Here is a 23,275-nt window from a genome sequence, read left to right on the forward strand (position 1 = left end):
GAGGCGTTCATGTGGGCGGCGGACCGTATCGGGCCGGTGAACTATAAATTTAGGCCTGGCATGGCACTCATCCCAGTCCAAGCAGCAGCCCGCACCTCACCGCCACTTAAGCCTCTTCTCATGTCAGACTCCTCCAGTGCGTACGAGAAGAGCCCTTTCGATGACCCGTCCACAGATATCGTCCTTCGAAGCTCTGATGATGTCGAATTCCACGTTCACCGACTCATACTCTCGCTGGCGTCCGTTGTCTTCACCGACATTCTCTCTCTACCGCAGGACCCTCAATCTAAGCATGTCGATGGAAAACCGACAGTAGACTTGCTGGAGGATGGAAACACTCTGCGCCACCTCCTCCTGTACTGCTATCCAACCCCCAAGCCCCGCCTGGAACATCCAAACGAGATAATCCCCGTGCTAAAGGCGGCTTTCAAGTACGAGATGCATGGACCTCGCGAAGAACTCATCACAGCCCTGCGACACGCCGCTCACGTCGACCCCGTGCGCGTCTGGTCCTTCGCGGTCTCCCAAAACGGCCTCGACGACGTCGTCCGCCGCGCCGCCAGACACATCAAGTCCCACATGAGTGGCGCACCCGCGCTCGCCATGCTGGAGAAGAACCTGAGGGCCGCAGGCCTCGAGGAGGTCCTCTCTGAGGTCAGCACAGGGGCGTACTTCCGTCTCCGTGAGTACATCGGCGGCCCCGACGGGACAACCCCCCTCCGTCTGGAGCCTGCGCTGTCGGAGTCGGATGCGGCCGCGGACGCGCCACTGAGCGCGCTCGAGCTCGCGAAGACGTGCGCCACGTTCATACCCGCCCACCCTCCCCCCGACGCGACCCTGCGATGCTCGGACGGCGTCGAGCTCAAGGTGCACCTGCTAGAGCTCGTCCGATGCAAACTCGGCTCGTGCCCTGAGGACGGGGACCCCGCGGTGTACCGTGTCGACGCGCGAGGGCACGTCGTCGTGTGCGTGCTCCAGGTTTGTTACGCGAAGGGGGATCTCGACTTCATGTCTACCTTCGATCACGTAGCCGGCATCCTTTCCACATTTCGGTCGCTCCACGTGTGCGCAGACCTGGAATCCAGGGTCAAGCGTTATTGGGACACGAAGGTGGCGCGATCCGTACAACGTGGGGACGGCGCCCCTCTGGAAGCTTACCTTGCGGCAGTGCAGTACGGACTCAAGCAAGAGGAGATCAAGGCGGCGGTGAGATGCACCTTAGAAAGGACGCTCGTCGAAGTACCGTACATGGAGGAAGCCTCGGCTCTGGCTTACCACAAATTATTGACATGTCACGCCCACGCGCTGCGGAGACTCATCCCCTGGCTGGAGGGGATACGAAGGAAGTGGAAGTCCCATACATGCCACTGCCATTTCCAAACGACAAGCTGGATGGAAGTGGAGCTGAATAAACTGGAGGCAGACCTGAGGCACGGGAAACTGCGGCCCGCGGAGAGCATACTTGCTGGCTTCTCACTGGAGCGATCTCTGCCACTCGTCCGCTCGACGGTTATGCCTCTAGCGTCCGTCCCTCTCGATGTATACCCTTCGGCGCTCGTGGATGTGGTGGTGTGGGTAAAAAAACAAATGGCTTCTGCGTTTCGCGATGCGTACCAGGTGAGTGCGCCACTAAACTCTTATCGTCCTGGTATGAGATGCTGAATCACCAACTATGAGTACGCGACAGACATGTTCGACATGAACTTTGTTGACAACGAACACTCCGAACTTCCGTCCACCTCATAGTTGAGAGCGGTGTGCGCCATGTAAGCTAGATAAACGAATTGGAATTGTCATTCTACGACTCCGCATTCGGTCATCGCACTTTCCGAGTGGTCGTCGCTCGTCTTTGAACGACCAAGTCGCCCGTGCGTGCAGCTTAGCGTGTCGATTAGTTGACCATAACATGGGTCCGGTAGGTAGTATACGCAATCAGGCCTCAGAATGAGCGCGAAGTCCCGGATCCACTCTCGGACAACCATGTGAAGCCAAGTCAAACCCAGTCGCCACGTTCGCCTCCCTGACTACTACCCGGACAGACGACGATCACACTGCACCATACTCCGATGGCGCCTCCACTATCCTCCCCGAGCCCTCTGCAAGTTTTGCACGTCTCCGTGCAGCACCACAACCTCGGTCACCGACAACGACACCGCGTCTGAAGCGCTCCCGTGCGAGATCACGTTTGCCGTCTAGGTTGAGGGCGCTATTCTCCCAGTCAGGCTGGCTAAGTTTTACGGTACTACGCCTCGCTCTTCCGCCATATATCCGAAGCTAAGAACAAGTAGTCTGGGGCGATAAGCAGATCTTTAGGCGCCATCGAGGAGACGATATCAGTGAGCTCTTTCAACGCCTCATACGCCGTCGGACGCTTTGACGGGTCAACCTCGCGCAAACGCTCAAGGGCGGTGTCGATGGCGGGTATGGTGGACTGGGACTCTCGTCATCAGTCGACGACAAGCGGCACGGGTGCGATTCCGAGACCCACCTTGAACTCTGCGAAGCTCGTGCCGAGCTGCCACACGTCCAATTTGTACGGACTGTACGGCTCGCCCGTGAGCACCTCCGGAGAGCTCCGATGGTCGGCCGGTGTGCTCTTGGATACCGTCCCGCCGTAGAGCGGGCCCGCGCACACCTGCTCTTCAGGAGGGGTGTCCTGTGGGAAGCCACATGCGAACTCGAAGTCGTGCAAGTAGACGCGAGGGTGACCCACTCGAACGGGGTCCGTGACGAGTGATTGGGGGTAGTAGTCGATCAAGAAGTTGTCTTTGTATGCATCCTGCATGGCAAGTGTTAGAACGCTGAGCACTCCCGTGACCAAGATTTCCGACATACCCTGTGCGCAATCCCGTTGAGGTGAAGAAAGTTGAGTGCCTAATGTATATCAGATCATGCGTAACAGTAAAATGATCAAGGCGTGACGAACCTCTAGGCATTGCATGATTATGTCGACGATGTCTCCGACGGAATTGTGCGCCGGAGGATTCAATACACCTATCAAATCCGGACCCGCCTTGGGGAAAATAGCAAATACTATGTCGCCGAGCTCGACGAGTTCGAGGACCGGTAGAGTATGGTTCGTGCTGATGGACGCTATAGGCTCGGACCCAAGGAATTCGATGACAGAGAGGTGTGCGATCTCCTCGGCGCCGGCTTGAACGACACGAATGACGACGTCTTGATCACGGGCCTTGGAACGAGCTGCACGGAGTGCGGATGTCTACAGGGGCATGTTAATGTCACCGTGAGAACACGAAGACAATATGCAACTCACACCGCAGCTCAGAGTGAAAAGAGGGTGCCAGGTATTTATGTCGTGATGAAGATGTTTTCCATAGCCAGCGGTCATCACGGGTCCTGGCGGCGCAGATTGTCTCAAGATGCCAGGAATCAGAATTTGCCACAGCTCGTATCCACGCGAGCTAAAGTAGTCGGTCAACAAGTCCCAGACTGCGACATCCGCGCCTCGCCAGGCGGGAAGGTCGGGTGGAAGCTAACCGCGTAGCGATAAGAAATCAACAACGGAATACGTGACATAGGATACCCACCTTCGCTCGAAGAGCCACTAGATCCTCCGTCGCTGTCTGTGACATACTAGACTTGAGCGCTTTTTCACAGAATGTAGAGGGTGCCGGTCAAAAGCGGTTTCGATAGCGGAGATATGTCACCAGAGTCTTCCTGGAGAGTTTCGAGGGGGGAGGTAAGGAGTGTCGGGGAGAAGAACCTTGGACGCGCATCATGATCCACTCCAGATGCGCGGCGCTTGTCTTAGCTGGGTGTGGGCGCATACTGTAAAGGCCTCTTGCGACACGCTGCGGTCGACGGACCGCTCGGAAGTGTGTGCGTCGAAGGAAAGAGAAGTTGGCTCTGTGCTCACGCGCGGGATTTCGCGGGCATAGGCCCGCGCCGCGTGGTGGATGACATCAGATAAGAATCCTGCGCGCCGAGTCATGGTTCTCCGAAATCATTTGCAGGGGCCTTTGGCCGCCCGCTAAGAACCGAGGGCGGAGAAGATCGCAGCGTATTCTGAACCACCGCCTGTGAATCAGGCCAATGGATGGGCCCCAGCACAAGGGGCCTTTGTTCCCAGAAGGTCGAGCTAACCGGAAAGGGTGTGAGTAGCACGAACGGGGTTGCGTACCAAAGCGATCTTCGGCTCAAAGCCCTGGTTCAGCATCAGAGGGCGCGAGATGGAAATTTGCAGGCCCGCCGACGCACCACATCATGTGTCAGGTGGAGATTGAGGGACTCTTTGGTGTAGGGCGCGAGTTCAGGGTAGAGAATGCCAGTGAGGAAAACAAGCATGTCGAGAGCGAAGCTATGAGACCACAGCTGTGTGGGAGTGCTGGGCGATCGCTTGTATTGGGGTCGGGTGATGGCCTCGTGGAGACATCCTGCTGTCTGGGTCGAGCGACCCTCAGAGCACCTCTCGCGCAAAATGACGGCAGAAGAGCAATACGAAGCCCCCAGTTTACATATGAATACTTGGATGACTCAAATACTCAAGCAAACGAGTCAGACAGGAGCGAAATCGATCTATCATGACACGCTTACAAGATAGCATAGAGATATCAATGCCCTGCAGTCCCACATCGGTCCTCCATCTCCTCTTCTTCCTTCTTGAGCCGATTCATAGTAGCTTCTAGCATCTTCCGCCGTCGTTCCTCAGGCGAGTCAGTATCGCTACTGACACCCGAACCTCCGAGAGCATACGCGCCACCGAGAGAATACTCTTGTGCTTCCGCCTCAAGGGCAGGCCGCGGACCGTCGAAGCTGGATGCGCTCCCCAGGTGATGTGTCCCAGCAGCCTGCGCACGCTCGAACTCTGCGACCTCCCGGTTGAGCGTAGAGTTGAGCTCCTTGAACTATCAAAATGCACCGTCAGTCTCCCTCCCCGTCTCCCTCCTCCGCGCGCGAACCGTGACAAAATTAAAGACTCACATTGTTATCATGGTCCCCCCACACGTTGTGCGCCAGCTCGTGGCACAGCACCCTCCGCACCTCCTTGTACGTCCTGAAGCCGTCGTACAGGTTAGTCCTTATCCGAAGTTTAATCGCCTGCCCTGCGTTCACGTTGAGTCCGAGCAGGTGCGGCTGCTCGTGCGGCGCGAGCTCTGTAAGGAGCCCCACGGAGAACCGGTGCTTGCGCATGACGTGCACGATCGCTGGGTCCGCCGCGAGCCGCGCGAGGAGCGCGCGGGCAGCGGGTGGGTCGGGCAGGTGCGGCAGCGGCTGGATCTGGTGGAACGTGTATTGCGCCGCGCTCGCCTCGGCGGGGGACGGGCCCGTGGCGCGCACCTGTGCGTGTGGAGGTCAGCCACGGCTCCACTGGCATGCAACGCACACCGCCTCGCGGGGGATGGGGGGAAAGCGCAAGAGGGGGCGCACCTTGACAGTCCCGCGCCGTGCGCGCTCGCGGAGGATGCGCTCGCGGCGCTGGTGCTCGTTCTCTGCCGCCTCGAAGCCGTCGAGTTCGCCCGCGGTCGGGCCGACGAGCTGCACGCGCGTGCCATCGGCGAGCCCGGCCTGGAGGAGGGAGATGTCGTGAGGGGTGCTGGAGGCGGGCTTCTTGCTGCCCTTGTAGATCAGCTTCTGGTTCGCGGGGCGGACGGAGGTGAGCTCTTCGATGCGGTCGTGGAGGTCTACGAGCGTGGAGTCGGGGCGGAGCGAGAGTGCGTGTGTGGCGCCGCGGTAGGTCAGTGTGAGGCCGAATGGGGCGCTAGACGGGCTGCTCTCTGCTTCCATGGGTCCTGTGTTGTGTGCTGGAGGTTGCAGAAGAACGCGGTAGAGATGTATGGGGGAAAGGTATGCATAAGCCGTCCGAGGTAGTCCGAGGCAGTGGACGAAGAGAAGTAAGCAGAGCGTCCCGGACCGCAGATTGCGCAAGCGTTGCTATTCCCGGAACCCGGAAAATCCTATTTTGGACACGGAAACGCCCAGTGGCTGGGACCGGTTGGTGTCAGCGGAATGATGACATCATGTCATGGTCGGGACACAGTCCGAGGGCCGTCCAAGTTCAAAACATACTCAGTGTGCGCAGGCCACTAGCTACAGGCCGCTCGAATATCCTCAAGAGACCACCTGCTATCTGGAAGTCGGAAGTCGGGTGGGTGGAGGGACACGCTGGCACAGCCTCTTGGACGGGAATTGGTTGATGCGATTTCGCACGTGTTGGGAAACGCAGGTGAAACTGCGTGTGCAGCCACTGGGACAAGCTCGCGTGACTGGCACGCCCGTCGAGTTCTTCCGTCGTCATCTCTCCTTTCCCCAAGCACTTTCCCTGCCTGTCCTCTTACTCTCTCTCTTCCTCCCACCTCCACCATCGCCCACCTGCAATCCACCACGGCGCCGCCATGGCCTCTATATTCAACGGACGTCGAAGACAGCACAGGCCGGTGCCTGTCCCCAATGAACATGGTACGTCCGCTACTCCCCGCCCTGCCCCATCCCACAGCCTGAGCCCCTGCACTGCTCGTGCAGACCCCTGGGACATGCACGACCACCCATCTACCTCGGACGACAGTTCGTCCCCAAGCTCCTCCACCCCCCGCGGCGCTGCGACGAGAATCATGCATCACATGAGGCGTTTCTCCGCCAACAGTACCCCAAAGAAACGCGAGCACAGTCCCCTGGTGCGTGTCTTTCGCGTACCCCTCCCTCTGTTTTCCTTACGTCCTCCCTCTGCCGTTGTGATTTCGCGTCGTGCCTTGTGACGGTGCAGGCGCACGGGATGTACTCGACCGCTGCCGAGACCTTGCCGCCAAGTCCCTCTCCATTCGCCGTGCACGCCCACGGCCATGCACCGCGCCCCACCATCGAGCAGATCGCGATGGGCCTCCACATCTCGCGCACCCCACATCTTCTTCCCCAGCCCAGGGCGGTCTCTCTTTCCCCGCACGCCCACCGGCCACACTACCACCACCATCCCTCCGCCGACGGCACGCGCCCCGGCGCGCTCCCCCTCACCCGTCCCTCCGCACAAGTCCGGCGCGCGTCCGTGTCCGCCGTCGTCCTCCCGCCGCCCCCCGCGCGGTCGTCGATGAAGAAGACTCCAAGACCGCCGGGCCCGCTAGGCGCCTCAGGCACCAGGAGCAGTGAGAACGCGACGCTCGCCACGTCCGCGTCCGACGCGTCGCTCTCCACCCTCACCACGCAGACGTCGAGCGTGCCCGCGACGCCGCACTCGGCCCTGGCGCGCGCGGGAGGCATGCCGACGTCGTTCCACGGGAAGCTGCTCCGGTTGCTGCCGAGCCGCAAAGGAGGCGGGCTCGTCGCGGGTGCGAGAGCGGACAGTCCCGCCGGGCGGACGTCGTCGGACGGCGAGTCTGCGTCGAGACCGTTGACCCCACGGAAGGCGGTGCGCTTCTCGACGAGCACGGATGGTCGGACCTCACACGATGAGCGCTAGCTCGTGTGCATTAGAGTCTGGTTCGTACATATATTATTCGCTCTATGGGCCCTCGGCCGGGTCGTCAGGACCTGGCCAACCAGTGAGTTGTTGTTTCTGTCTCTCTGGGACGCTTGCTGCACACGGTCCTATCTATCGTTCACTCGGCTGCCGTGTCGTCTCCTAATCACCTTCATTCGCGCCCGCACTCACACCTTACTTATTCTCGCGCATCGCATACCACGCAGACTGCATCGCTGTAGCTACTTAGAGTCTCTCCTTTGTCCCCACCCACGCGAGCTACCATGCATACTCGCACATACTATACGCACTGAGCATTGCATCATACGAAGCCGGCAGAGATAACCCAATGTGTGTAGTAGTACTAATAGTAGAAGTAAGCCGCCTATCCAATACCAATACCTGATATCCGTCTGGCGTCGTGCAGTTGTATCTTCGTTAGCTAGGTGCATTGTGCCTGGTAAATGGGATGGATTCCGTGGCCAAATTCTGGGCCGTGGCTGACTCCATCTGAATTCGTATTATTCCGTGGCCGATTTTGCGCATGGAATCGCAATGAAATCGGGGCTCCATTCTGATGGCCAAAAACCGATTTCGCGGATGGGTCACAACCGAGGCCCAGTCATACCGGCTTTGCAGTTTCTCCAAACGTACGTCCATTGTGACCGGTGCGTGGGACACGAACGCAACGTGCGCGATCCCCGAGGAAAAAGGGAGGAGGCCGCGCGAGGGCGCGTCCGTGTTTTGAACAGTACCTGTACCATGAATATTTGCGACTCTCCGTCGCCGCATGTCGCCTTGGTACCACAGGCGTGACGAAACCCTCGAGAGACCTCGTGCGCGTATCTTGTCCACTGTGGATTCCATTGATGTGCTTCTTTATAAAGGGGGCGGGGCGCGGGGAGCTTCTGGTCGCGGCACTTCCTCCCACGCGCGCTCAGCACGCGCGCTACGGAAGCTACGGCCGAGGGGCTGCGCCTGCAACGGAATCGGAATTGGAATCGGGTGTTTGATATCGCCTCTCTCGTTCTCTCTCTTGAGTGCAATCTTGACCTCCTAATCTGAATTCGTGTGGGCACATATGCCATTTGAGCGATAGCCCCTCAGTCACAGTGCCTTCAAAGCAACTACTTTACAATAAGACGCATGGATATCATCATGGGCGGTGATAGTCGGCACTTCCCTCCTTGACATGATCCTGTAGGAAACATGCTATGGTTTTCACAGTTTGTGCCAACCGAGTATTCTGTAGTCACCTCGCATACTGAGGCACCCGAGGCCGAGCTGGCGACGAGCAAAGAAGTTCTGCTCGAATGGAGTCAGCTGGGGACGAGCCTCGCCCTCACGCTAGCGGACGATGTCATAACGTCCGATTACGTGCCGCGGTGCCATCAGCCGTTCGCAGCCGTGCTCGCCCTCGTCCGTCTGCCCTCGACCACCACCCTCTCCTCCCTCCCCCGCGTGACCCCCACCCGCCCGCACGACTGCCTTTCTCCCCGGCTTGCCCGACCGTCTCGCCGCCAGCCTCGCCCGACCCTCGATCCTGATCACACGGCCGATTTCCAGCCCCGTCCAGCTTTTTCGGCATGGCGCCAGTAGAGACCGAGTACTATGACCTCGTCCGTCGTCCCTCCCCTCCCTTCGTCCTTCGCTCATCCACGTCGCGCGTGCAGCTCGGCGTGCCGACAGATGTGAACGATACGGACCTCAAGAAGGCGTACCGCAAGCAGGCGATCAAGGTCCGTATTCCGTTTTCTCGTATGTACGTTCGCGTCCTCACGCTCGTGCCCACTTCCCCCTTGTGTTCCGCGATGCTGCCTGTGTGGCGGCGCGCACGAACTAGTACCATCCCGACAAGAACCCATCGCCCGACGCCGAGGAGAAGTTCAAGGACATCAGGTGCGCCACCCGTGTACCCCTGCCCGCCGCTGTCTGTGTGTGCTCATGTTCGCCGCAGCAAAGCGTACCAGATCCTTTCGGACCCTGTGAGTCTCACTCTCACCACGATCTGCATCCTTTCCTGATCGTCACCACCTCGCCGCTTTGCCAGAACCTACGCGCCGTGTACGACAAGAATGGCGCCAGGATGGTACGCAGTTGTGTCTTCCTCTGGCGGGCGCGTTTGCTGACTGGTGCCGCGGACTGCAGGCGGAAAAGGAGGGCGGCACGACCATGGAGGATGCCGCTGGCTTCTTCGCGAACGTCTTTGGCGGCGAGCGGTTCAAAGATTATGTGAGTGCCTCCCGCGCTCTTCGCCCACCTTCCCTGTGCGTCTCGCCTCCTCTCTGCGCGCTCACGCCTCTCTCCGTCGCAGATCGGCGAGATATCTCTGATGAAAGAGATGACGTCCGTCGCGACGACGATGATGTCCGAGGAAGACAGGGCCGAGGCCGAGCGCGACCTCAACGGCGGCGCGACCCCCACCTCCCCCGCCGTCTCGCCCGCGCCCGCCTCTCCAGCGCCGGCACCGCTCTCCCCGACGCCCGTGCCCGCCGCAGCCGCACCCACCTCCCCCACCGCCGTCGCCGCCGCCACCGAGCTCCCCCACTCGCCCGCCCCGACCCCGTCGCCCGCACCCGCGTCCCCCGGCGCGGCCGCGGACCCGCTCACGGCCGCGGCGCACAGCCCGGCGTCGACGTCGACGACGAACCTCGCCGCGGCGAAGGAGCGGGACGGCGCGCGGGCGGAGGCGCACGCGAAGCGGCGGTCGAAGCTGAGCCCGGAGCAGAAGAAGAAGCTGCAGGAGCTCGAGGAGGAGCGGCGGAAGGCGATGCAGGAGCGCGTCGACGCGCTGACGGGCAAGCTCGTCGACCGCCTCCGGCCGTTCGTCGAGGCGAAGCACCCGGGGGACAAGGACGATCCGGAGACGCGCGCGTTCGAGGCGCGGATGCGGCGCGAGGCGGACGACCTGAAGCTCGAGAGCTTTGGGGTGGAGCTGCTGCACACGATCGGGACGGTGTACATCATGAAGGCGACGAGCTTCTTGAAGAGCAGGAAGTTCTTGGGCATGTGAGTGTTTTCCCTTCGGGTTTGGGGGGTGGGGTGAGATCGGGGTGTTGACCGGTGGCGCGACAGTCCTGGGTTCTTCTCGCGGCTGAAGGAGAAGGGTACTATGGCGAAGGATGCGTGGGGTGTCATTGGCAGCGCGTACGTCCACTTTGGTGTTTTCTTTCCTCTTCCTTCCTCAAGTCTTCTGTAGCATTGGCGTGCAGCAAACAATCCAGGAGATGGAACGATTGCAGGCCAAGGGCGAGCTCGGCGAGGAAGAGCTCAAAGCACTCGAAGAGGATGTCACGGGGAAGATCATGCTCGCGTCATGGCGAGGAACGCGCTTTGAAGTTTCGCAAGTACTTCGAGACGTGGTTGTTCTGTTTGCAGTCCAGCGGATTTATGCTGATGGAGGGTATCTTAGGTCGTCGACCACGTACTAAAGGAGCCGGAGTGCCTGATCAGGTCCTCTACAACCGCGCAAAGGGCCTTCTCCTCATCGGTGCCGTCTTCAAATCCACTGTCCCCGACGAGAGCGACGAGGAACGCCGCGAGCTTGAGCGGTGCGTCACTGTTCTCTGTCGTTCGTCCACCTCGTTCTGAAGAGTTTGTGATGTCGCAGGATGGTTGCGGAGGCCGCCACCGGCAAGTCGAAGCACCACCAAGTCCGTGCGGCCCAGCGCGCGCGCAAACACGAGTCGCACATGCCGTCGCCTCAGCCGTCGCCCGCGCCCGCGGAGAAAGCTCCGCCTGCGTCTGCCGCATAGTCGCTCGTTGTCAAACCCGTCGTCCTGATCTCTGGATCTTCTCCCTTTGGTCACGTGAAAGCTGAAGCCCACCCCCGCAGCTAGGTATCGTACAGTCTATTGTAATCCTCCCGCACACGCCCCATCGCTATACCTCCGTCCATGCCCCTCTCCGACACCCGTTGATTATGTCCGTCCTCCTCGCTATCCGCCACACGAATCCGCTCGCCTCTCACTCTAGTCGTTGCCCTTGATCTGCGTAACCACTTCCAGGACGTTCTCCGTCGAAACTCCCCCCCTCCCTCTTCCGGTTGCTCTTTCTCGGCGTCGTTTCCCTTTACCTTTAACACCTCTATCCCTGGATCCCGATCCCCGTCCTGACCCCGTTTGGAGTAGATTATCGCACGGGCAGCCCTCTTCGCGTTTTGTTTACGTCCACAAGCTACCCCGATCTACACTCGTGACGTGTTTCCTACTGCTTGGTTGACTACGCGTATAATCAGTATGTCTACGGTGTCGAAGCATTGTTTTGCGTCCTCTTCCACCCTCGAAGCTGGCGTATAGACCGGTAAATCATCTCTTGGTGGGCGAAGTCCGATGAAGGCGTGTTTTGAAGCAAGCCAGGTGAGTGTCTGGTACCGTCGTTCCATTCGGACACTCGCTGACTGTGTCTCGTTCCTTGTTCCATGTGCTGCTGAGGACTACAAGACGCCCCCGAGAACATCGCCGCCAGAGACGACTGGAAGATCGATGGCAGCGGCAGTTTTCATGTAGATCTCGACCTCGGCTTGCTGTCGTGGCCGGAAGCATTTCGAATTCAATGAAAAAATCCTTCGCGTGCTCGCGATTGTCTCGCGTCGCGACATGTGCACTTGTACAACTACGCACAGTGGTTTACCCTTTGGCTTGGTTTCACGGCGGACCCTCCCTTGACCACTTGTCAGTGCGGTTCGATAGTCGACAGTCCTTCGCGAGCGGGGTGTATCTTTAACAGTCAACGCGATGGACTAGCACCACCGCGTCCCTCCACCGACCGGCCTCAACGCATTCCCTTCCGCCCGCTCGTAAGGGAACAGAGAGTGTCTCCGAGTGTCCGACTTCGGGAGAGTTATTCGGTATGTGCCAGCGGTCTAATCTCATCCAGTGCTCCATGACGAGGGCTTAATTGCTAGCCTCTGTATAAAATGAACTGTACACTGGCTCACACTGGCTCACACTTACACTTCGCTTCCAGATCACCTACCTCTAGAAACACCTCAATTGACAGCTACGACAACTGATTTGACGCCTGCTTTGTATCAGAGCGCCCTCCAGAGCGCTAACATGAATGTGCTCCACGTCTGGCTCGACGGCCAAGGGCACGGAGAGCAACCCGTTCCCAGACCGAAGAAGATCTGTAACGGTGACCCCCCTGTCGTGGTCGCCGCGCACTCTCATAGGACCAAGGTCCGTAGCCCGTCTCGTCCCCCTCCTCTTTGTCCCGTTCTCCGCGTCTCCCTCGCTCACCCCTGCCACCTATTCACGTACACACTACAGCTCCTCATCTTGATACATAGGTTCAACGCGCTCAGGTCTAACGACGTCTACGCCAAGGAGTACGGCATGTGTGAGTTCTACGAGAAGCCGACACCCCAAGCCTCGCAGTTCAACAACTTAAACCACGCTGAGAACGAGGCAACGGTCAGCAACGGCCCGAGCCATATCGCCGCGCGCACGCGGCGGTAGTGCAACCACACTCAAATGATCAACAAGGCACACAGCAACCTGGTGCATTTACACATCGGGAAATTGTGAGAGAGGGGGCGGGACGGGCTGTCACGGGCTCACATCACGCAACAGATCCTTGTGACGGCCGCTTTCCTGTGCGCCGACCGAGATTTTTGCACCAAGAGGAGGGGAATGTCGAGCGAGGGGCGTTCCGGGGTCAGCAGTGAAATTCGGTACGTGTACGTACTCTGGTTCAGCTTCGACCGGGATATTTCAAAATGGCGGCGCAGCTCACTACCACAGATGACTTGAATGAGACTCGGATGAACGTTCATGTCCAATCCCACCGGCTTCCGCTGATTCTCATCGCCGCGTACGTTCCCAGTATCGAGGCTTGTCCGGCGCGCGTTATGATTCTTCTGGTATTTCCTATCATACGCGCACGGTATGTACACTCTCACACCTGACTCTTGCCATGAGAAAAAAGACCGCAATGTTCGCACATCGCCCACAATTCCTTGTCGGGCGGCCGGTGCGTTCCTAGGCATCGATCTGACAGTTCTACATATCTTGACCACAACACCGGAATCATCTGATGCTTCGGTAGCTGATGCAGGCACAACTTTTTTCGGTCCTGGTTGGCTAGTTTTCGCGTTCTCCGTGGTGCTGAAACTACTAGTACGGCATATGGGTGGCCCAAGAACTGGCGACGAAGAACTTCAACTACATCACCGGGACAGACCTTGTTGAACACCCCGGTCAGGTTCCATGGCATAAGTATACGGCTATATTTAGGCGACGCTCAGGCATTTATTAGATCCAGACTGCAAGCGATTATCAGTTGCGTGAGCCAAGGGCTTATTCTTTGGGCCCAAGGAGAGACACAAAATGCGAGGCGCCGAGGTGCGTCATACACGATCAAGTGCGTTCTTTGTATGGATTCTGTGTGGCGTTATCGTGTTGGTTTATAATTTCGGTATTTCCTTCCTCTCAATGCCTCATCAAAAGGGAAGAATATTTTCAGATGGTGCCCCCAACGATATTCAGGCGCCATCCCTGCTACCTGAGTAGCGACGCGCACACATGTCCCCAACAATTGATGTGACACAGGACGCGGTGAGGGCATGAGGATAGAGAGGCTCGTCTAACATGCAGTACGTTTGGTACCTGTGTGTGTATCATACTCAAAGGGGAAGCAAAGGTTGAATCTGGGAGACAGAGGTTGATGACTGATTCGCCCTTCGGCATATCGTAATTCGCAGCACATGCGTATGCACACCTCTCGTGGCATCAGAATTTCAACAATAGTGTTCACACTGCGCCCACAATTCCCCTCCGGCGGCCGATGTGTGCCTGGACCCTGCTTTGGCAGTTTAGCACGCCCCGACCATGTGTTTCATCATCTTCGCTACACGACACCAAGATCATCTGACACTTCGGTAGTGGATGTGTAACTTCCTCCGGTCCTGGTCGGCTGGTGTCGGTGCTTTCTATATTCATGTTGATGGGAAGTACAACATAGGGGTGATCGAAGCACCAGCGACGAAGGACTTCGTCGGAAAAATCTTTTTCGGAAGCTGGATGGTCAGAGAGAGCCAAGGTGCAACTTCTTGTTCTGAGGAATACTGGGGGTCGCCCTACATCTGTATTAATCATATATGTGCTACCTTACTGTGCGAGTTATGATTGGCGAATTGCGGTACAGATTGGCGAGACGCGAGGGGGCTGCGAGGGCGAATGAGAGAAACCCAAATAAGGATAGATTTTTACGCAAAGTGGCAAGCGCATATCGCATGGCACCAGTGACTGGTTTTCTGCCGGCGCCCACACGACTATTGTATGCGGAGCCGCGGTCAAGTGCCCCAGTTGTCGGAGGCATTACCTGCCGCCATGTTTGTGTATATTTGCACCACTTCTCCTCAAACATTTAAATAGGGAGGGGCCGATGAGTGCTGCCATCAGCTGTTGGCCTTCATTCATAATACCACTCACCCCTCGAGACCGCGCCCAAGTCCCTTATGTATCAACCTGTGAGTAGTGCTCAGCTGCCCATTCTGAGCATGCGTCTCACACCTACTCGATATCGTCCGCGGCCGCAGCGCGCCGGCAACTACCGCATCACCGTAGAAGGGGAGTACTATGTCGGAAAACTGGTGCGAAGCCGGACTGCAAGCCACGCTAACGGGGGTGTCAGTATCCTCTCATTCGTATGTTTTCAATCGCTCACCGTTGTATCCGCTCAACAGAGGTCCTACTTGCTCGAGTTCAACAACCTGGTTCAGAAGTGGTACACCGTCAGATACGACATCACTTTTACCACGTTAGTATCTATGTTTCATCAGATGAAATATCGATCTGGCTGTTAATCATCTCTTAAGCTCGCCTCGGACGTCTTCCCCTCCCGAGGAGCGGTCTCGCGGATGATGCGGTCGCCGCCGTTCGAGCTTAGATAACGTGTATGAGAAGTACCCACGCTGCTGAAAATGCCGTATGGTAGTCTACTGTCAAAACGTACTGGGAATATGGTTTGGTCTTTTCACTGCAAATATACTCGCGCGCGAATCGGCACCTGTAGTCAAATAATGGGCACATATATCGTTTCGAGTCCTCAGCGTCTGGATCTGAGGGTTAGGGCGGCCAATCAGTGATCTCACGCCCCAAACCGTGGGAGACTCTCACGGAACAATCAGTGGGCGACGGATAAAAGGGAGTCGTGGTTTCCGAACTGCCTCATCATACGCTCCGCCCACTTCCTCTTCCTGACCGAAGTACTGGTCGCTCTTCAGCGTTGATGCCACCAGTGACTATGCCCGCTTCTCCAAGTGTCTCCTCGGTACGTCTGGTTGCATGCTTCAGTTGCTTCACTCAACAATGATCACTCACCACTTCTATCAGGCTCACGAAAGCACCTCGTCCGCAACAGAGGGATTGGAAGCACTACGTCCACAGGTACACTCCCTTTTGACTTGCCAAAATTTCTTCAAACATACCGTCGTTTCCAGTTACCTCCTGATCTGCCGGCGTGGATGCTAGCAGTGGAGAACGAGGCTTGGTTTCCACTGAAGGACTTTTTTGAGTCTCGCGGCTATATTTTCTGGGATGGGGATCCGGCAGACTGTACCACATGGCTGCCGAAGACGTACGATGCTGCCAACACGTCAGGGTATGGCCTGGTCCCAGTGTTCGAAGACCGCCTGCTGTTCGAAGACCTCGAGTATTTCAACATCGGCGTACGTTATCCTTCGCCGTATACGTCATAAAAACTCACATATGAGCATTTGTAGACCGGAGTGCTTCAAGCAGCACGTATGGTGGACGGACGGGACGTAGTGATTCGGGTTGTTCGTATGGGCGCAGTTGGGGAGATGCACTTGCGCATCTTGACTGTCCTTGGACGAGGCAAGTGGGCAACACTATCCCGCAACCACGCGCTACCCCTTTACGATACCATCGACCTCGGCGATATCACTTTTGCGGTCTTCCCCAAGGCTGGACCCCGAATGGATCTCGCGTTCGGTCCGGGGATCGGTTGCTCCGTCGGGGACATTATGGATATGATCATGCAGTGTCTTGAGGTACGTTTGGCGTGGACGGGGAAAAGTAATCGTAGTTCTGATGGTATCTTATCATCCAGGCACTCGAGTTTCTGCATTCCAACGGGATAGCTCACCGGGTTAATCCGCCTTTCATCTCGGCCTCATTTTGACGCTGACATGGGACTTGCAGGACGCCTCCGTGCAGAACTTCTTGGTGCAATATCTTCCTAGATCGATCGCTCATAGGAAGTGCGCCAACAAGGACTGTACTCCGCAGAGCAATGTTGTTCCAGAGAGCACCGACGCTGTAGGGAGCATGAGCGTTCTCAGGACAGAAGCCGTTCCAGAAAGCGAGGTGGTTCAGGGGAACTCCGAACCACCTCAAGATCCATGGCCTGGACGCCCTCGGGTCTTCATCATTGACTTTGAGCTCTCCGTCATGTTCCCAGAGGACACGCCGTCTCACGAGCAGGTGTGCGTGGGTCCGCTCTACGGCGGGACAGTCCCAGAAGGGAATATCCACCCGCACCGGTGCCCGCCCGAGGTACTCACTGGCGAGCCGTACAACCCCTACATGCTCGACATTTGGCAGTTCGGTATGAGCCTTCGTTTCTTCCGGGTGAGCAGCTCGTTTGTGTTGTCTCCATCATTGCCTTCCTTCGCTTATGACATTTTCCCCAGTCGACTATCACGGAGATCGACGCCGTACTTGAACGCATGCTCGCGGCCGATCCAACGACGAGACCATCGGCGGGCGAGGCGCTGAAGCAGCTGGCAGGCATTGTAGCTGGAATTGCACCACGCGATCTCCAGATCCCGCCGATCAGACTTGAGGATTATGATTGAGAGTATGGGTCGTAATAGATGTCACTCGAGAAGGTCGTAGGCACGCTCCTCCACCTATACACCCTCGGCGTCGTTTGCCTCATCCGTCACCTGCGCCTCGAGGGCTGCCAGCTCCGCCGTGACCTCGCGCGCCCAGTCCACCTCACCCTCGACCTCTACTACGCCGCAAATTCGCATCGGTTACAGCGCGCGCGCTGCGCCGCCTGTGCATCACGCAGATAGAGTGCCTCAAGGCCTTAAATCCTGTTCGTGAGTGATGGCTGCGATGAAGCCCCCGGTTGACAATAAGTGCATGTCTTCTTTCCTCCCCATCGACACCATCTCCCAGACCGCCTCCGCCGTCCCTCCCGCGACGGTCCCCACCGCCCACGTTGATCGTGACCTAGACACCCCCGGCCCAACCCCCTGCGCCGCGCCCTTCAGCGACGGGACCCAGGACGAGCCCAACCACCCCTTCTCCATCCCCGACGCCCCGGGAGACCCCTTCGGCCACAACCACTTCTTCCGCGTGCTCGCGCGCGGGAACAGACTCGGCCACAACCACAACTCCGTCGACCCTGGCACCCAGCCCAGATCCCCTTCCTCGCCGTCGGCTCCGACCAGCCGCAGCCGTTCCACGACCACCGCGCTGATGCGCGCGCTCGCGCACGGCCTTGGCGCGCTCCAGGTCGTCCTCCCCCGGCGCGCGAGCGCGGACGACGGCGCATCGGAGCACTCGCCCCTGCGCTCGCCGCTGTCCCCGCGCGCGTCCCCGCGCGCCTCGCGCCGGGGCACGATGTTCTCCGCCGCGCTCGACGACGGCGAGCGCGCACACGCCGCGCGGCCGTCGCCTCTCGGCTTGGCGGTCGGCGGTGGACGCGCCGACGCGGAGGACACGGAGGGTTCTGCTGAGCGCGACGGCGCGTTCCTGGCGGACGCCGGGGAGCATGCCGCGGCGCGCGCGGAGGGCGGAGAGGTGTGAGTGCTATGCAGAGGCCCCGCGGTGGGGCGCTCTGAACGCGTTCTGTCTCTGTGGAGTCGTGTACGGCTCGACGGGTACAAGACTGGACAGAGCTCGGTTTTTGGTTTGCTGATCGTCACTTATTCGCTTCGCTAGCACCGCTGTATCCATACCTCTTAACTTATTGCGCACGTGCGCCGTGTAGCATAGATCCTGTCCTCCGTTGTCGCCAGTCGATACGCGATTTTCTGTGCTGTCCGTACTATGTATATACTGTTTTCGATACCGGAATTTCACGATTCAACGATTCAACATTCACTTCGCACGTAGTCCTGCCGCCTGCCCCCACCTATCACTCAACTATCAACTTCCAAACCCCATGCGCTTTAGAACCTGCCCGCTCGCAAAGGAGGCGAAGCCTCCGCGCGCGCGGCCAACTGCTCCTCGAAATCCCGGAAGTCCTCCTGCCCAACCGCCTCGAACTCGGCGCTCGGCTCGCCACCGCGCGCAGACGCCAGCGGACCCCCTCCCACACCCTTCAGCGAGAGCGCGACGGTCTGCAGCATTAGGATGGCCACACAAAATCACGAGCCGGCTTTGTTGGCGTGCCCTGCTCCGCGGAAAAGATCTTCGTCGCGCTTGACCTCGACGGGCTAGCGTGAAGGTGAGCGTTTTGAGGGCTTGGGGTCTACAGATGGCGACCACCCAGCTCTCCTGTGCGCTTGTGAGCGGCGTGAGTGAAAATAACGGGAAAGGGACACCATTGCTCCCCCGCAGATCTCTTCCCGCGGGGTCGCATCCGTGCCTACGGACTTGAAGTGTAAGTCGAGGCGCTCGATCCGCGGCGTGCACACTGTGCCCGGGTCAGGTAAGACCTCCCGTCGACGTGGTCGAGGGAGAGCGGAAGCGGGAACGTCCCGAGTTCGGCGAACGCGTATGGCCTGCGCAGGGCGAGCGTGCGGATCGGGCAGAGCAGCGCGAGCCCGTACGTACACGTCGACGAGCGTGGCGTGGACGCTCCCGAGGCAATATTTGATCTGGGCGCCGACATTTCAGTTGTGGGCCGGGACCGCTTGATCGATTATCCCTGCGGATGAGAGGTGGGGGAACGCGCAAGGCGTGATTAGGGCGGTTGGCAGTCTGTAATTGCGTCATTGCTGGATATAAGGATCTCCACGGCGTTGATTGGGAGGCATATGTATGGTGCTCCGGCGTGTTTTTCGGTCCTGTGCGGCCCACTAGCGGAGTGGGCTTCACATGCATATGATCTTCAAAGAGGGTGCCATCGAGGAGGCCGCGCACGAACTCGGAGTTGTACATGTAGACGCGAATTCGAAATGGCACTACATGGTAAAGGAAACCGAAATCAGGGAGCAGCATCTCGACGGAAACATCAAGATTGAACACTTAAGAATCCCCAAGTTCAACCGGAGGGATCTGGAGGTTGCGTGGTACAATTCCAGCAACGATGCCTGACAGCTGCTTCAGTGCCTCTCCCGCCGAAGGTCTCTTCGTGGGATCAACGTCGCGCATGCGTTCAAACATGGCGTCGATCTCCTTGATAGTCGACTGGGAAGGGTGTGATAGATAATGGTGACGACAACAAAAACGTGTTGCTCACCCGGAAAAAACGAAGGCTCGTGCCGAACTGCCATATGTCGAGCAAATAGGGGTTGTACGGCTCGCCGGTGAGCACCTCGGGCGAGCACCGGTGTGCGTGGATATTCCCTTCTAGGATCGTCCCGCCGTACAGTGGACCCACGCACACCTGCTCATGAGCCGGTGTGTCATCTGGGAACATCACAGCGAGCTCGAAGTCGATCAGGTAGACTCGAGGGCGTCCGGGCAATGGGTCTGGAGGTGATTCCGAGCTCTCTGGAACGCCCGTTTTCTCGGAAATGCCAATGCCCGGCTCGGCAGCGTCTGGGACGGCACTACCCATCGGGACGCCGTGGCTCTCGGAAGACCCTCCGCGCTCTGAATTGTTGTCCGTGCGCTTTGTGTTAGCATCCTTGAGGGATCTCGGAAGATATTGCACCAAGAAGTTCCGTACAGAGGCGTCCTGCAAGTCTCTTGTCAGCGTCGAATCGAGGTTGAGATGAGAGGCGGGTATACTCGGTGAGCTATCCGGTTGGAATGTAGAAATTCCAGTGCCTAGACGGTAAGGTACTATAAGAAATCCTGTCGGGTACATGGGACACGACAAATATACCTCGAGACACTGCATGATCATATCCATAACGTCCCCAACGGAGCAACGGATGATCGGATTGAGAGCGTAACTCATTTGGGGTCCGGCCTTGGGGAAGACCGCGAAAGTGATATCGCCGAGGTCCATGGTATCGTAAAGGGGCAGCGCGTGGTTGCGAGACACTGTTGCCCACCTTCCTCGTCCAAGGACGGTCAGGATGCGCAGGTGCATCTCCCCAACTGCACCCATACGAACAACACGAATCACTACGTCTCTTCCGTCCGCCATTCGTGCTGCTTGAAGCACTCCTGTCTATGAAGGCTCATCTGTGGGCTTGTATAACGCATGACATGAAGGATAACGTACGCCGATGTTGAAGTACTCGAGAATCTCGTGCGGGAGGCATTCAAGCGCTGGAACCAGACCATACCCCGACGTGTTGGCAGCACCGTAGACCTTGGGCAGCGTCGTGGTACAATCCGCTGGGTCTCCACCCCAGAAAGTGTAGCCGCGAGACCCGAAGAAGTCTATCAGTGGGTACCAAACCTCGTTCCGAGCGTCCAACCTCCACTCCGACAGATCAGGAGGCAGCTGAAAGTAGTAACAGGTGAGAAGAATGTTTTCCGGGGGAAAAAGGCACATACCTGCGATCGTAGCGCTTGCAACACCTCCATCGTAGACGAGCTTTGCTGAAGATTATGGGGCTTGTGAGCGCTCGGCGTTGTCTAAAGCGAAGGCAGGGTGCAGTCAGACGTACTATGGAGGGACTTGGAGAAGGGACCATGGTCTCTGACATCGTCGGCGCTGGAGAGCGACCAGCAGTCAGGACAGTAGGAGGAAGCGGGCGATCGGATGGTACTGGCAACTCGACTCCCTTTATCTGTTGCAATTGTCCATATGTTGTTCCGTGAGAGATTCCCACGGTTTGGAGCGCCAGTCACTGATGCGTCACTCGCCGCGGTTTCCCGCAGTGTAGCGCAGAGCCCAAACTTCGGAATTGTCTTGCGGCAATAGTTGAGTGATAAATAGGTGAGATCAGGCGGCAGGACTACCTGCGGGCTGAATGTTGAATCGCGAAAGTCTGGTATGGAAAGCATAGTATAGACAACACAGAAAAGCGGATGTCACGGATCTATGCTACACGGCGCGCGTGCGCAATAAGTTAGGAGGTATGGATACAGCGGTGTTAGCGAAGCGAATAAGTGACGATCAGCAAACCAAAGAACCGAGCTCTGTCCAGTCGTGTACCCGTCGAGCCGTACACGACTCCACAGAGGCAGAACGCGTTCAGAGCGCCCCGCCGCGAGGCAGCAGCGCTCGTGTGCTACGTGCATAGCACTCACGCCTCTCCGCCCTCCGCGCGCGCCGCGGCATGCTCCCCTGCGTCCGCCAAGAACGCGCCGTCGCGTTCAGCAGAACGCGCCGTGTCCTCCGCGTCGGCGTGTCCACCACCGTCCGCCAAGCTGAGGGGCGACGGCCGCGCGGCGTGCGCGCGCTCGCCGTCGTCGAGCGCGGCGGAGAACATCGTGCCCCGGCGCGAGGCGCGCGGAGACGCGCGCGGGGACAGCGGCGAGCGCAGGGGCGAGTGCTCGGACGCCCCCTCGTCCGCGCTCGCGCGCCGGGGGAGGACGACCGGAGCGGGCCAAGGCCGTGCGCGAGCCCGCGCGCGCGCGTACCAGCGCGGTGGCCGTGGAACGGCTGCGGCTGGTCGGGACCGACGGCAAGGAAGGGGTTTGGGCCGTGTCCAGCTGGGTGGGGCCGACGGAGTCGTGGTTGTGGCCGAGGCTGTTCCCGCGCGCGAGCACGCGGAAGAAGTGGTTGTGGCCGAAGGGGTCTCCCGGGGCGTCGGGGATGGAGAAGGGGTGGTTGGGCTCGTCCTGGGTCCCGTCGCTGAAGGGCGCGGCGCAGGGGGTTGAGCCGACGGTGTCTAGGTCACGATCGGCGTGGCGGCGGGGACCGTCGCGGGAGGGACGGGGAGGCGGGAGGTGGTGTCGATGGGGAGGAAAGAAGACATGGTGTATGAAGGGGCGGATGGAGAGAAAACAAATGAAAAGTGGCGCTGAAGTGCTCCGGTGGGAACAGAAGAAGAAGAGCAGAAGGAGGAGGCGAAGAGCGGAGGGGTGTAGAGGATGTTGGTGCTTCACCGTCTCTGAGCTCGAGCATTTATACCCTTACCTCTGAGTGGAGTTTCTCCTAGCTCGCCGGGCGGCATCCTCGGCGAGATCGCGTCGTGGCGCCCAGACTACACTGGAAGGCAGGATGCTGTTGAAACGCAACGCAGCCTCGTCGTTCCACGAGAGATTCACCGCCCGCTGTTGGAATCCAGATATCCATCAAGGAAGTCGATGCCGTGAGTAGGCGGGCTCGCTCCACCGGCCCGCGCGCACCGTTCAAGCAGGCAGCGTTCGGGCTCCCGTGTCGACAAAGCTTCTCGCTGCTGAGTCCAATCCCACACATGTATGCATGACTCTCGCTTGCCCTCTCGGTTTGTGCCCTTGAAGCCCGAATGTGCGCCCTCAGCAGTTGATAAATCGGATTCGGACGGAACAAAAACAAGCGCCCTGCCCAGCATGCACTCGCGCTCTACATCCGCCACTGACCGCCCAGAGGACCGCCCGCTGTCGAGTTGGAGAGATGGCGGAGATGGGGACTGCGCCAGGGCCGTCACTCCGTCTCTTCCGCACCCGCCCTCTCCAAACATTGAGAATCGAGCATCTGGCCCAAGTCGCATGGCCCCGGGCGGTCGTACCTGGCCCGGCGATGCCCTTCGTTCGTTCGCGCCGACAATCGCGGGGAGAGAAAGCACGCACAGATGTGGACGCGGTGATCGCTCCCGGCCGAGCAGAGCGGGGCACCGCGCGCACTCCACAGAGACCTAGTGTTCTCCATGCAGGGCGCCGGCACCGCGTGCCC

At 58.8% G+C, this 23,275-nt stretch overlaps 8 protein-coding genes across 8 annotated transcripts; 5 read left to right on the forward strand and 3 right to left on the reverse strand.

Moving 5' to 3' along the window:
• Positions 1-120: 120 nt before the first annotated feature.
• BXZ73DRAFT_81884 (uncharacterized protein) lies at positions 121-1,408 on the forward strand (the record flags this gene model as incomplete). The annotated part of the gene is made up of 2 exons (XM_048023595.1): positions 121-1,291; positions 1,314-1,408. 2 exons carry the CDS (start codon positions 121-123, stop codon positions 1,406-1,408), a joined length of 1,266 nt encoding a protein of 421 aa, XP_047872250.1.
• An 834-nt stretch (positions 1,409-2,242) lies between these two features.
• BXZ73DRAFT_55440 (kinase-like domain-containing protein) lies at positions 2,243-3,493 on the reverse strand (the record flags this gene model as incomplete). The annotated part of the gene is made up of 5 exons (XM_048021346.1): positions 2,243-2,431; positions 2,489-2,779; positions 2,836-2,874; positions 2,927-3,220; positions 3,275-3,493. Coding segments are annotated over 5 exons (1,032 nt in total), but the record flags the coding sequence as incomplete, so codon positions are not given.
• Positions 3,494-4,571: 1,078 nt separating this feature from the next.
• BXZ73DRAFT_55437 (WLM-domain-containing protein) lies at positions 4,572-5,745 on the reverse strand (the record flags this gene model as incomplete). The annotated part of the gene is made up of 3 exons (XM_048021345.1): positions 4,572-4,865; positions 4,942-5,298; positions 5,389-5,745. 3 exons carry the CDS (start codon positions 5,743-5,745, stop codon positions 4,572-4,574), a joined length of 1,008 nt encoding a protein of 335 aa, XP_047872252.1.
• Positions 5,746-6,353: 608 nt separating this feature from the next.
• Positions 6,354-7,408, forward strand: BXZ73DRAFT_106898 (uncharacterized protein; the record flags this gene model as incomplete). The annotated part of the gene is made up of 3 exons (XM_048016763.1): positions 6,354-6,417; positions 6,481-6,632; positions 6,722-7,408. 3 exons carry the CDS (start codon positions 6,354-6,356, stop codon positions 7,406-7,408), a joined length of 903 nt encoding a protein of 300 aa, XP_047872253.1.
• A 1,586-nt stretch (positions 7,409-8,994) lies between these two features.
• BXZ73DRAFT_92945 (DnaJ-domain-containing protein) lies at positions 8,995-11,163 on the forward strand (the record flags this gene model as incomplete). The annotated part of the gene is made up of 12 exons (XM_048026534.1): positions 8,995-9,027; positions 9,082-9,147; positions 9,252-9,307; positions 9,366-9,393; positions 9,459-9,497; positions 9,557-9,640; positions 9,723-10,417; positions 10,484-10,555; positions 10,608-10,767; positions 10,821-10,832; positions 10,862-10,959; positions 11,019-11,163. 12 exons carry the CDS (start codon positions 8,995-8,997, stop codon positions 11,161-11,163), a joined length of 1,488 nt encoding a protein of 495 aa, XP_047872254.1.
• Positions 11,164-12,465: 1,302 nt separating this feature from the next.
• BXZ73DRAFT_106900 (uncharacterized protein) lies at positions 12,466-12,867 on the forward strand (the record flags this gene model as incomplete). The annotated part of the gene is made up of 2 exons (XM_048016764.1): positions 12,466-12,588; positions 12,679-12,867. The coding sequence occupies 2 exons, from the start codon at positions 12,466-12,468 to the stop codon at positions 12,865-12,867; spliced, it is 312 nt and encodes a 103-aa protein (XP_047872255.1).
• Positions 12,868-16,139: 3,272 nt separating this feature from the next.
• On the forward strand, positions 16,140-17,231 carry BXZ73DRAFT_55441 (kinase-like domain-containing protein; the record flags this gene model as incomplete). The annotated part of the gene is made up of 5 exons (XM_048021347.1): positions 16,140-16,424; positions 16,484-16,522; positions 16,576-16,651; positions 16,772-17,004; positions 17,067-17,231. Coding segments are annotated over 5 exons (798 nt in total), but the record flags the coding sequence as incomplete, so codon positions are not given.
• Positions 17,232-19,578: 2,347 nt separating this feature from the next.
• Positions 19,579-21,158, reverse strand: BXZ73DRAFT_106902 (kinase-like domain-containing protein; the record flags this gene model as incomplete). Its single annotated transcript, XM_048016765.1, has 7 exons — positions 19,579-19,740; positions 19,793-20,233; positions 20,287-20,325; positions 20,384-20,674; positions 20,729-20,953; positions 21,007-21,051; positions 21,120-21,158. 7 exons carry the CDS (start codon positions 21,156-21,158, stop codon positions 19,579-19,581), a joined length of 1,242 nt encoding a protein of 413 aa, XP_047872257.1.
• Between the last annotated feature and the right edge of the window lie 2,117 nt (positions 21,159-23,275).

This window comes from Epithele typhae, assembly GCF_022376455.1.
Source record: "Epithele typhae strain CBS 203.58 chromosome Unknown BXZ73scaffold_94, whole genome shotgun sequence".
In the NCBI taxonomy this organism is placed as follows: Eukaryota; Fungi; Basidiomycota; class Agaricomycetes; order Polyporales; family Epitheliaceae; genus Epithele; species Epithele typhae.